Source organism: Sceloporus occidentalis, unplaced genomic scaffold (genome assembly GCF_023333645.1).
Source record: "Sceloporus occidentalis isolate IW3139 unplaced genomic scaffold, rSceOcc1.0.p SCAF_10, whole genome shotgun sequence".
NCBI lineage: Eukaryota > Metazoa > Chordata > Lepidosauria > Squamata > Phrynosomatidae > Sceloporus > Sceloporus occidentalis.
This window is the reverse complement of record NW_028316990.1, coordinates 11816396-11828169: the sequence shown is the minus strand read 5'-3', so window position 1 is coordinate 11828169 and position 11774 is coordinate 11816396. Positions and strand designations below refer to the sequence as shown.

General features: G+C 41.5%; 1 protein-coding gene across 1 annotated transcript; it reads left to right on the top strand.

Annotated features, from left to right (window-relative positions):
- Positions 1–280: 280 nt before the first annotated feature.
- On the top strand, positions 281–3323 carry LOC149305899 (protein C19orf12 homolog). Its single transcript, XM_089540762.1, has 3 exons — positions 281–460; positions 1732–1993; positions 3179–3323. The coding sequence occupies exons 1-3, from the start codon at positions 301–303 to the stop codon at positions 3192–3194; spliced, it is 438 nt and encodes a 145-aa protein (XP_089396888.1). The 5' UTR covers positions 281–300; the 3' UTR covers positions 3195–3323.
- Positions 3324–11774: the final 8451 nt, after the last annotated feature.

The following is an 11774-nucleotide window of genomic DNA, read 5'->3' as shown; positions in this document are numbered from 1 at the left end:
TTGCAAACAACAGCAACAAAGTACTGCAAGCATTTTAGATTAATCAGTTAATCGGTTAAGACTAATAGGTAGTGATCTACTCTAGTAATACAACCCTAAGGATATTTCCTCCGAAGTAAAAGATATATTCAGTAGTGCTTTCTATTGGGAGTCTGAAACTCCTGCTGATCTTCTGCAGAATGGTTGCCCAGAGTTCTGTCCTCATCTGCCTTCTTCTGGCATCTTTCCTGGGGTGTCTTTCCAGCTGCTAAGCTCTTGCTCTCTCTTCTCCAAGAATTGTAAAGGTGCAAACTAAGCAAGATGTCCATTGATCTGAATGATATGATGCAACTTCTGTGCTCTGTGGCTGAAATGCGGGAGATGAAAGCTGCTCTGCCACATTCAGAAAAAGGGAAGCTTGCAACATTTGTGGATGCTGTTTTTGGACGCTTCTTGGGACCCCCTCCTGACATTTTTGCAGGTAAGTATGTGTACATTTTGTTATGTTCCTATAGCAGAAGTATCCAATTTTGCATAGGTTAGAAACCTCTTAGTTCACCACCTCTACTCCTCATCCTTTTTCTTTTCCTTTGTTTTTTCTTTGTCCTCCCTCATTTTTGTTCATGTTTCTCTCTCTGGAGATTATCACATGGGGGTAAGGAGGGGGATCACAACCATCCTTACCCCATTCTTATCACATCCCTGCTTATCCCACCCTTCTGCCAGTGGCACCTGTCATTGTATTAACACAAGTTTCCATTAATACAAAGTGATGAGGCCATGCCACTTCAGTGACGGGATAAGCACAATGTGGTTGGTAATCTTATTATGATCACGTGATAAGAATGACTGAAGGATGGGATAAGGACAGATGTCATCTGATAATCTTTGTGTTATCGCACCAAAAGAACAGGGTAAGGACAGGAGTACTCTGTCCTTTACCCCGTGTGATATATATATATATATATATATATATAGAGAGAGAGAGAGAGAGAGAGAGAGAGAGAGTCATGAGTAAAAAATCCACAGTGGGGTAATATTTTTAATAGAGGACCACCCAAAATTGATCATTCTATATATATATATATAGTGTTAATAACTATCCTGTAAGTATAAGGCTTCAAGGTAGGTATTCAAACCCTTTAAGAAGACGTTTGTGGTAATTTACAATGATATAGGGATAGTAATAGAGAATATGTTTGTTATTTATGGCAGAATGAAATTAAATTCATAGCCAACTGAAATCTGAAGTGATCAAAAAATAATAATTTTCTGAACTGAGAGAATGTGGACCCCAATAAGGGTGATGGAAATAATGTGGATCTTGATAAGAGTAAATTGATAGAAATGTTAAAGGCAGTGACTCATCAATGAGTTTTGTAAAATGGACATATTGTGTGAAACACAGTATCCCTAAGCATAGTTCTCTGGGATTCAATAAGCACAGGATTTGAAATAGTTAGTTGTTGGGCTAAATTTTCAAGGATCCACTAACCAGAACACATTGGCGTTCTGAGAACTAACTTTAAAGAACTTAAGAGATCCAAGATGCTAAACCTTCCCTCCAAAAGAAGCAACCAACTGCCACTGATAAGAGAGTAACTTTTCCAACCCCTGGGTCAGTACCCAGATCTGAAAGTTGTGCATGCATGAACAAAGTCCAGAAGTTGTAAATCTGCAATAGTGTTCTGGGTAATGGGATCCATTTTGGGGAGTGGGATAGTTTAAAACATCTCTGTCTTTCTCATCTAGAAAATGTTGATCAAAATTACATCGTTTACCACTTGAACAGTCCAAAATTTAAACCTGTGTCTCAGATTATTCCGGAATTACCTTCCAAGAACAAGCAGCAGCTTTATAATGATGCCTTACCTGTCATTGGGAATCAAGAATGGACTGACATGGCACAGCTCACGGCCCTGGTCAAAGAAAGTCAAAAACTGCAAACACTGTTGCTTGGAGTGCTGTCGAACTTCCTCCTCCTTGAGTACCAAGCTGAAGTCCAGTTTAGCAGGTAGAAACCTTCAAGCACATGTTGGGTGGGTACACATAGAAATGAATGGCTGGAATTCATGATCATAGTTACAAATGAATAAGCCAGAGGTATGCATTCATAACCGATTTGTATTCATAATCTCTATGTATTCAATAGTGTAAGGAGTACAAAGGAATTATAAAGCCCTCCACTCTTGATATACCAGGCAGCAGCAGCTGCAAACACTGGGAGTCTGTTCTTCTCTCAGTCGGGACACAGCAGACTGATGTTTCCATCCCCTCTTGCCAGTGATTTCCAGTGTGAGGAGACGCAGCAACAGACATCCTGCTTGTGACTGTCGCACTGGAGTTCACTGGCAGAACGCAAGTGGGAATGTCAGTATACTGCATCTAGGGTTGCCATTTGTCCCAGAAAACCTGGAAAATTCCAGATTGAAGGGACTAAAAAATATCCTGGCCAACTGGTCCAGCTGAAGCTGTAAATCTTAGGGCTGATACCCACTTACATTTCAACCAGTGTGCAATTTGTCTTCCCTCCATGTTGGTCAATCGATTCCAAAAGGCCCATTATTCCCACTATGAGAGTGGATCTTTTCATTATCCCCGTGTAATCGCTTCTTTTTTGGCACGATTGTCATCCCCACTAGTTTGCACTACTTCAAAATGCATGTCAATCATCTGTGTGTCAATAGTGACATGAGGGGCAGCCCAGCTTGGGAACACTCTCTCTCTCTCTCTCTCTCTCTATATATATATATATATATATATATATATATATATTGATAGAAAATGTGATTCAGTGGTTTTGCAACTACTTGCTATAAGTGAGGCAAGTAGCTGCAAAACCAATGAATCAAATTGCCCCCAACAAGCTGGGTATTTATTTTAGTGACCTGTGGAAGGATGCCAGGTTGAGTCAATGACTACCATACAGGCATTTAACCATTGTGCCACCAGGGCTCCTTGAGGGATTGGAATATAGTAACCTTGGCTGCATCCCGACTGACAGCAGAACAGACCTTTGTTGCTTGCATCAGCTGTTGCATGGAGTCAAGATTTGAGTGCTTGGGATGGAAGACACCACTTATCTATATTACTAATGTAGTTACGTAGCTAAGTAGCCAGCCTAGAATACTAACCATTGCCATCAATGGAGTAGTATATACAGGGTTTAAATATTAATTTCTTGCTTCTTTTTTTCTAGTCGTATTACCGACTAATGCTGCTCCTCTTGAATTAAAAACAAGACAAGAAGAAGGAAGCTCCAAGTTACAAGGTGCCTTTTTATGTGCAGAGCAAATAACACAGCGAATCTGCATTTTTATATTACTGTATTGAAATAAATTGACTTTCCCTGAAGTTTCATGTGTGTTGGGTTCTTAAAAATGTGTTTGCATTGCAGCTGAGTGACTTGCTAAACAAAATACACTGGGCAATCTTGAATGACACAGAGCTGTTGAGTTCTATAACCCTGGCTTGGAATTTGAGGAGTGGCTGTAGGTCTAAGGTTAATTTTCCTTATCTCTCTTGAAATAATTTTTATTGGGTCTGTAGGCTGAGAATTGCCTAAAGGGGAAGAAAGCTATGGCCAGCACCTACTGGGCAAGATGAGCCAAACTAGATACTTTGGTCTGAATCACAACTAGAGAAGACCCACTGAATCAATGGAATTTACATAAATGTTCAGTCACTATTCAACAATTGATTCAATGGAACTTGCCAACAGAAATTGAGACTAATCAATATGATTCAACCCATTATGAATACATTTTTACACTCCTCTTCATCTTTATGGATATTAGCCTGGTATACAAATATAGTTGATCCTCCACATTTGCAACTTTGACTTTTGCGGATTTGATTATTCCTGGATTTGATTAATATGTTCTCTCTAGAGATTTCTAGGTCATCTGGTGCAAATCTATGATCAATGTCCACCAGACATTACACTGGAGGACCTAGAGATTCCTAGAGAGAAAACTATTCTAGGCATTTGTAGCCCCTCCAGTGCAATTCTATGGTCAATCTTTGGTAGATGTTCACCTTGGAGTTGCGCTGGAGGACCTAGAGATTACTACAATGGTGCTCTCTCTGGTGAAAAAAAGTCATTTTTTAATTTGTGGTTTTCCTCCTTTTGCAGGGGTCCTGCACCCCTTACTGTAGGAAATGTGATGGACCCAATCTATATCTAAAAATGTTGACTGGCATCATGTTGCATTTATGGATTCATAATGACTGCTCTGTACTCAGTAATTCTGCTTACTCACAACCATGGCACTATTGCTGCTAACACAAATGCTCTCCAAACTTAACAGCCAGGCGCCACATCAACTGATGGAGGTCTGTTCTGCTGGTGATTGGGGTGCATCAGGATGATGTTTCCAGCCACCTCCCACCAGCGAGTGAGATTGCAATAATCAGATACAGGACCTCTGTCACAATTCCTTGTCGCAGCCTCATTCACTGGCAAGTGGAAGCTGGAAATGTCTTTCTGCCTCTTGGTTGCCAGCTGAACAGATCTCTGCACTCTTATAATAATAACAATAATACTAATTTAGGTGGTTGCTGGCTGTTAAGGCAGGTTTGCATCGTCCAACCAGAAGACACTACTTACATATTCTTAACTAAGTAGGTGATGAACGATATCAGAGATTTTTTAAGAACACCCAGACCTTGGAATTTTTCCTTTTTGAAGCTTCAATCCAATTGATAGTTCCAAGGAGGTTACATCTATTGAATCAATGTAATTTATATATGTGTTGACTTACTACGTTCTCCTTGATCCAATGGGCCTGTTCTTGATTCTAATTCTAATAGGTCTATCAAATTTAATTCAGGCCATGGACTACAATTCCCAGCCACCGCCCCCCCTTCCCCCAGCAGCCACCTTGGATCTGGTGTTCCAGAACTTGTAGTCCAAGCTCTGCCAAAACCAAATTCTCATAAAAGTGCAGAAAAGCAGCAGATGCAATAAAACGGGCCAATTAAAATGCCTGCGCAAACAGAAAGACTTTAATCTGGGGCCAGAATAGTGGCAGTGCTTGCGCCACTAACATACCCATGGGAACACCATTCCCCAGCTAGAATACCACAACCAAGAAGGCACTTTCCTTTGTTGACACACAATCTACTCAAGGTAATTAGGGAAGAGTCACCTCTGAGGATCTGAAAACATGGACAAGCTAGTAAATAGGGAGGTGTGCTCCTGAAAATGTTTCAGTCCCTGGGCTCTGAAGCTAATAAACAGCCCCCTCAGAAACTCTGAAATTCAGTTCTGCCTGGCTATACCACTTACAGTTCTGCTTGCTATATTTTACACTAGTTAAAACTTCCGAACTGTCTTCAAGGGCAGCCCCACATACAATACATTGCAGCAATCTAGCTGGGAGGTTATCAGAGCATGAGTTACTATGTCCAGACAGGACAATCAACTCACTATTGCATTTAATTAAAAACTGCACCAATAAAAGTACAGCCCTGTTGGTTAGGTTCAGCCACTACTGGTAAATGGAGAAAGTGTATTAAATAAGTTAATGGATCATATAAAAAACAGATGACAAAAATTCCAAATACATACAAAATGTAATAGATTTGAAAGAAAAAGAAAGGGAACCTCTTGTATTTGTACTTTCATCATTCTTCCAGCTGACACTGGGGGGAGCCTGTGTATGATTTTGTGTATGTCTGAAAATGTCAAAGGCTGTAACAACAACAGTTTGGCACAACATGGAGCATCTACCTCTTCAGCTGCTTTAACTATCTTGTTTACAATAGTGAAAATATGTTTTCCCTTCCTTTCCAAAGCATGCTGATGGACAATCTGGCCATGCCTGACTGAAAGGGATTTGAGGAGATATAATCCAAAAAAATAACTTTCCCAAGCTCTCATCAGAATCTGATTGGTGTCTTAAGTCTTTGTAAGTAAAATTAGAATTGTGCAGTTGTGTCATGTCCATATCCAATACTGTATAGTGGTGCTCTTATACTACTATGTACCAGAGCTAGCAAAATGCCTGATGTGCATTGGGCACTCCTGTTTGCAAGTCAATAAAACATCATTTTAGCATCTCTGCTCCATAGGTAGGTATATATAAAATTAGGTAACAGGTCCTATAAGATTCTGAGCGGGATAGTATTGCAGCCATCATTACCCAGCATTGGGATCTGCACTGTCCTGGAAACCCATCAGCTGGGGAACTACTTAGCTTGAGGTAGGTTTGGGGGGGGGGGGGGGCTTATGTTCATTTGGTAAAGAGCATCAATGTGAACCCAAAGGCTGCAAGGTCTCAAGTCTGACTTACAGTCTTGCAAATGCTGAACAGGATGCCAGCCTGCATGTTTTTTCTGTCTGAAATAACTACTCTGCAACACTTTGGGACATTTGAACATGGGGAGAAAACTGTGCAAAATTCTCACTGGTCTATTATTCTTCCCAGTAGCCCTTTTCACCTTGGGCCTCATGGGAGGAAAAAGGCCAGATACTGTAGATATATTTAAACAAATCAGGCTTTCCCAACTTGTGAATGGACAGTTACAAGTATTCTTTCCAACCTGATGTTAGAACTATTTGTTTCCCAGGGTGCCACCTTTTCAGTTGTTTTTGTACATCACAGACTAGTAGTTAAATGGCTACATAATCCATATTTTAATATTTTTGTCTCTTTCTCACAATCCTGGCAGCACTATTTATTGGGATTTGTGGTGGGGGTGTGTGTTTGCTTGTGGAAGAAAGAAAGATCCCCCTGGCACCACCACAGTGTTCTGCCTGGAGGCCAAGATGGTGACTCCCGTAATTCTTCTCAGCTGCACAATGGCAGTGCCAAGTGCCAAGCACATAGGCGTTGTCCTGGAAACTAAGAAATGCTGTGCCAGCAGTTTTTGCAAACAGCTGAGGAAGAGTGAGTGTGGAGAAGGGGACATATTTGTACCAAGGAACCATCTGTTCCCGCTATGGTTATTAACCTGAGAGTGCTCTGGGTATGACAGAGTCAAGCTGAACTTTTAGCAGGCAGATGGTGAGCGCTTTTTGTTGTTGTTGCTTCTGGTTTCAACAGAAATCCTCCCCCCCCCCCCCCAAATTCGTTTGGGCTTCCTAGTTTACAAGAAAGGAAGCCAAAATGATGAAAGCTGCAGACCAAATTAATCAGAGGAGATTCCTCCCACCCTTTAAGTTTAATTCCTGAAGTCACAGGTTATTTGAAATGCAGTATCTGCTAGCCTAACCAAGCTGTAAACCAAGGTCTGCAGCAGGTCTGGGATCAATTTTCTATCCCCCAGAACCACTCATCCATCAAAAATAAAAAACAACCAATTTAAAGGGTGAATTACCACTCTTGGAGGATTTTTGGCTAAGAAGGAGGGAACTCTAGGGAGTCTGGATGCCTCAAGGAAAGCCAAAAGTTTTGTGGGCTGCAGTTTTACTCACCCTGGATGAAAAGCTAAAAAGGCACACTAATGGGAGTGCTGCTAAGCAATTGGTGGCCTGTACTTTAAAACCATCATTTGGATGTTTGTTAGTTGTCCCACTACCTCACCTTGCCTTTGTCTTTCTAGTGTTGAAAAAGAAGAGAACATGATAGCTGTGCAAATCTCTTTAGGAAAGAGATAAAACACAGATGGACAAGCATAGCAGGGTTACTTTTACACACGCTGCCAGTCTATCACAAAGCTTGGAAACATTAACTGGAATTCAGTTGGGGACTTACATCTTTGTAAGTGGACGTACATCTATGGTGCATGGAACTAAGCAGTTTCACAACGTCTGAATTCAGCAAGGGGCTGCTATGACATTACTATGTAGGGGAGCCAGCAAAGTCACCAATGAGTATTGGAGCCAATGCACAATGGGACTGATGTAAATCAGGATACTCTTGCCAGTGCCCTGCATTTCACAATTCACTAGGAGGGTCCCTTGCCATTTCTGCTATGTAACTAAGTGCAGTAGGCCCTTGGTATCCACTGGGGTTTGATTCCAGGATTTCCTGGGGACACCAAAATCCATGGATGCTCAAGTCCCATTAAATACAATGGCATGGTAAAATGGAGTGGAGTATATAAAATGGAAAAAAATCAAAGTTTGCATTTTAGAACACACACACAAACACACGTATATAATATTTTCAAGCTGTGAATGTTTGAATTGATGGATAAAGAATGCATACATATGGAGGACCAGCTGTATACCTAAAGTTACAAAACATATATAGACAGTGATAGAGAGCCATTACTTTTTTGGACTACAACTTCTGGAATCCCTCAGCTAGCATTATGTCTCACAGATTCTGAAAGTTGTGATTCAAACATATATCAGCCATAATAAGAGTGGGAATATCATCTGAGAGGGGAAAAAAGTCAACCAAGAATCAAAATCAGAAATGAAAGCTGAAAATGGGCCAGGTGGACAGTAAATGACTGCAATCCGCAGGTGCAGAGGATGTTCCTTCCTTCCTCCAATTTGTACGCCTCCTTCCTCTGAGTCTAATCCTGCTTAATGTACGATATGTTCAGCATAAAAGTTAAACAGACACAGTGATAAAATGCAGCCTTGCCTGACCTCCTTGCCAATTGGAAACCATTTTGTTTTTCTGTCTTCTGTCCTGACGGTGGAGTGGGAGACAGAATAGTGATATATCACCCACATTTCCTGTTTCCCTTTGAAAGCTATGGCTTAGGTGATGAGAAACACATACAGAATCTGCTCAGGAGCTTGAAACAAGGATTTCCCTCTGCCTCATTTTATCCCCACAATAACATACCCTCCAACATTTCACAGATGGAAAGCAGGACACATTTGGCCAAGCAGCATCAGCGTGTGGTCAAGAGGGCAAAAGTTATTAATGAGGAACAGATAAGCTAGGAGAGGGCGCAGCAGTTTGCTTTTGCCTGGGCCTACAGGGAGGAACCTGTGAACTCATCTAGCATGTGCATTTGTTAGAAAGTATGAATGCATACAGAAATGTTGACAAGTGGGAATGCACATCTGGAAGAATGTTGGGCAAGAATATTCATGGGGTTCAAGTGCTTCTCTTGTTAAATAATGATACAAACACACGTGGGGCCACTTTCCAAAATTTCTTGGGTAATTTCTAGTGGGAGGCAACTACTTCTGTTTCTTTTCCAGGACTCCCACTTAACAGAGGTTGCTTTTGTTCTCTATATGGTAGTGTCTCTGTTGACTTTGGACTAGGCTGAGGTGTTGAGTTTTATCGTTCAACCATCTAAAAGCACATTGGTTTGGATTGGAGTCCCTCCCACGCTGTCAGAGTAGAAAGCCTGAAAAGTAGCATTTTTCAGCTGTGCCCTTTCCATCACCCTCTTCTCCAAGGTGTAGCTACGGGGCAGGGGCAAAATGAAGGCATTTACTCTCCTCCCCAATAAGAATGTCTTCCAAAATGAAATTTTCCTTCAGTCCTCAAAAGTCTAGCATTGCAACAACCTAAAACATCAGTTGAGCATTTGGAAATACAGAGCCCATACAGACAGGCCAAAATAAAGCTGCTTTGGGTCACTTTGGAGGTATGCTGTTTAAATGATGCATGCGTCCTAAGAGGCCAGGAGCTTCACCAAAGCTATGTGACTGGAGTGTGGCTTTGATGCAGCTTCCGGACTCTTAGGACACATGCATCATTTAAACAGCTTACCTCCAAAGTGATTCGAAGCAGCTTTATTTTGGCCTGTCTGTATGGGGCCACAGTTTAGGCATCAAGAGAAAAAGAGCAGGCAATGTTACCAAGGGAATGTGAACACAACATATATAAGAGCTCTAGATGTGAACATTTTAAATGTCTCACTCTCCGCATAATGCACAATGAGTTATGTTCTTCATAATTTTCTGTTACTTTTTTTCAAACAAGAAGAAGACTCAGATCCAGTAAGGGAATGCCACAACACTTGGGAAACTCCACTCAAAATAGCTGCAAAAATATCCTTAATAAAATATGCTATTCATTTGTTGTTATTGTTGCTATGTGCCTTCAAGTCATTTCCAACTTACAGTGATCCTAAGGCGAACGTATCATGGGATTTTCCTAGCAAGTTTCTTCAAAGGGGGTTTGCCATTGCCATTTTCTGAATCTGAAAGAGTATGACTTGTCCAAGGTCATCCAGTGATTTTACATGGCTGAGCCAGGATCTGAACCCTGTTTCCAGAGTAATAGTCCAATGCTCAGACCATTGCACCACACTGTTTACACCTGGCTAAAGGAACATTTTTCCCCATTTGTGGTTATTCTTGAAATGAAATGTTCCCCCAGTGTAACTGGACTCTAGTTCGAGAGTTGGTCAGCATGGCCAGGAACGATGGCAGTTGTAGTCCATCAGGACTAGCCTGGAAGAAGGAAGAGCCCTCCCTCCAATCCATCTACTTGGTCCAGGCCTCAGAGGGAGAGAAGAACCACTGGACCTCATCCCCTTTCCCTCCACCATTCCCTTCTCCTTTTGTTTCGTGTCTTTTAGATTGTAAGCCTGAGGGCAGGGAACTGTCTGATTAAAAATAATATTGTAAGCCACCCTGAGAGCCATTAGGGCTGAAGGGCGGGATATTAATACCTAAAATAAATAAATAAATAAATAAATAAATAAATAAATAAATAGTCCAGCGACATCTGGAAACCATGCTTCCCACCATTGCTGCGTAGTATTCTGTACATCAGTAGTTCCCAAACTCCTGTCTTCCAGATGTTTTGGACCTCAGCTTCCAAAATCCCTGACTGCTGGCCAAACTAGCTGGGGCTTCTGGGAACTGAAGTTCAAGATACCTGGGAGACCAAAGTTTGAGAACCGATGCTATACGTTACTGAAAGTCTCCTAACTCTACACTTTGGAGCGTGGTTTTTAAGGGGCATCTTATTACATTTAATCATGTTCCGCTTAGCAGAGCTACATTTCTGACTGAGCCAGGGCTGAAAAGCCAGTAATGCAGTGTCTCACATATTACAGCACTAGCAGAACTTCTGAGCGTAACTGACTTTGCAAACATGAACCACAACAGCTACTTGCTCTTTTACTCACCTCTGTTGCTTTCCGGTGGTGTACCTAGCCAGCCACCAGATGCATGGAGATGAGTTGCCAAAACACTTTTCTTTTTACATTGCACAAGCAAGGTTATGGCCACACATTTTGTAATGAGGGGGCCCTCAGGAAGAGTGGCAAAGGGTGAGAAAAAGAGCAACAGTCATTCTGTTGCATTGTGTGCAGGTGTGTATGCACAGTGCAGGGGTGTCCTGAATGTTAAGTGCTGAATTATTTTTCTTAATGGAGTTTCTAGTTTTCTCTACCTATAGAGATATAAAGAGAAACACGTGGGCAATAAAGGGATTCCGGTGCCCTGGCACACATTGTTGTGAACAATGGAAAGTGGAGGCAAATATATTTCTTACTGTCATGAGACAGAATACTGTTGTGTGCATCTCCACAAAGAGGAAACTTTTTTCAAAGTGAAGGTGAACATTTGGGGAAAGAGCTCCTGGAGGAGGGCAGTCTTAGTGGAAGGAAGTGGTTTTGTTTTTTAAGTAGTAGTAGTATGTGCTGAACTTTTTAATTGATGTGCTTTTTATAAACTGTTTTTGATTCACATGGTTGTTTAATATTCTGTGTGTTTTGTGTGCCTTCAAGTAGTTTCCAGACTTGTGGCAGCCCTAAGGCAAATCTATTGTGGGATTTTGTTGGCAAGATTTGTTCAGAAGAGGTTTGCTGTTGCCTTTCCCTGAGGCTGAGAGCATGTGACATGCCCAAAGTCACCCAGTGGTTTTCATGGCTGAGCCATGGTCTCCAGAGTCGTAGTCCAGCACTCAAACCACAAT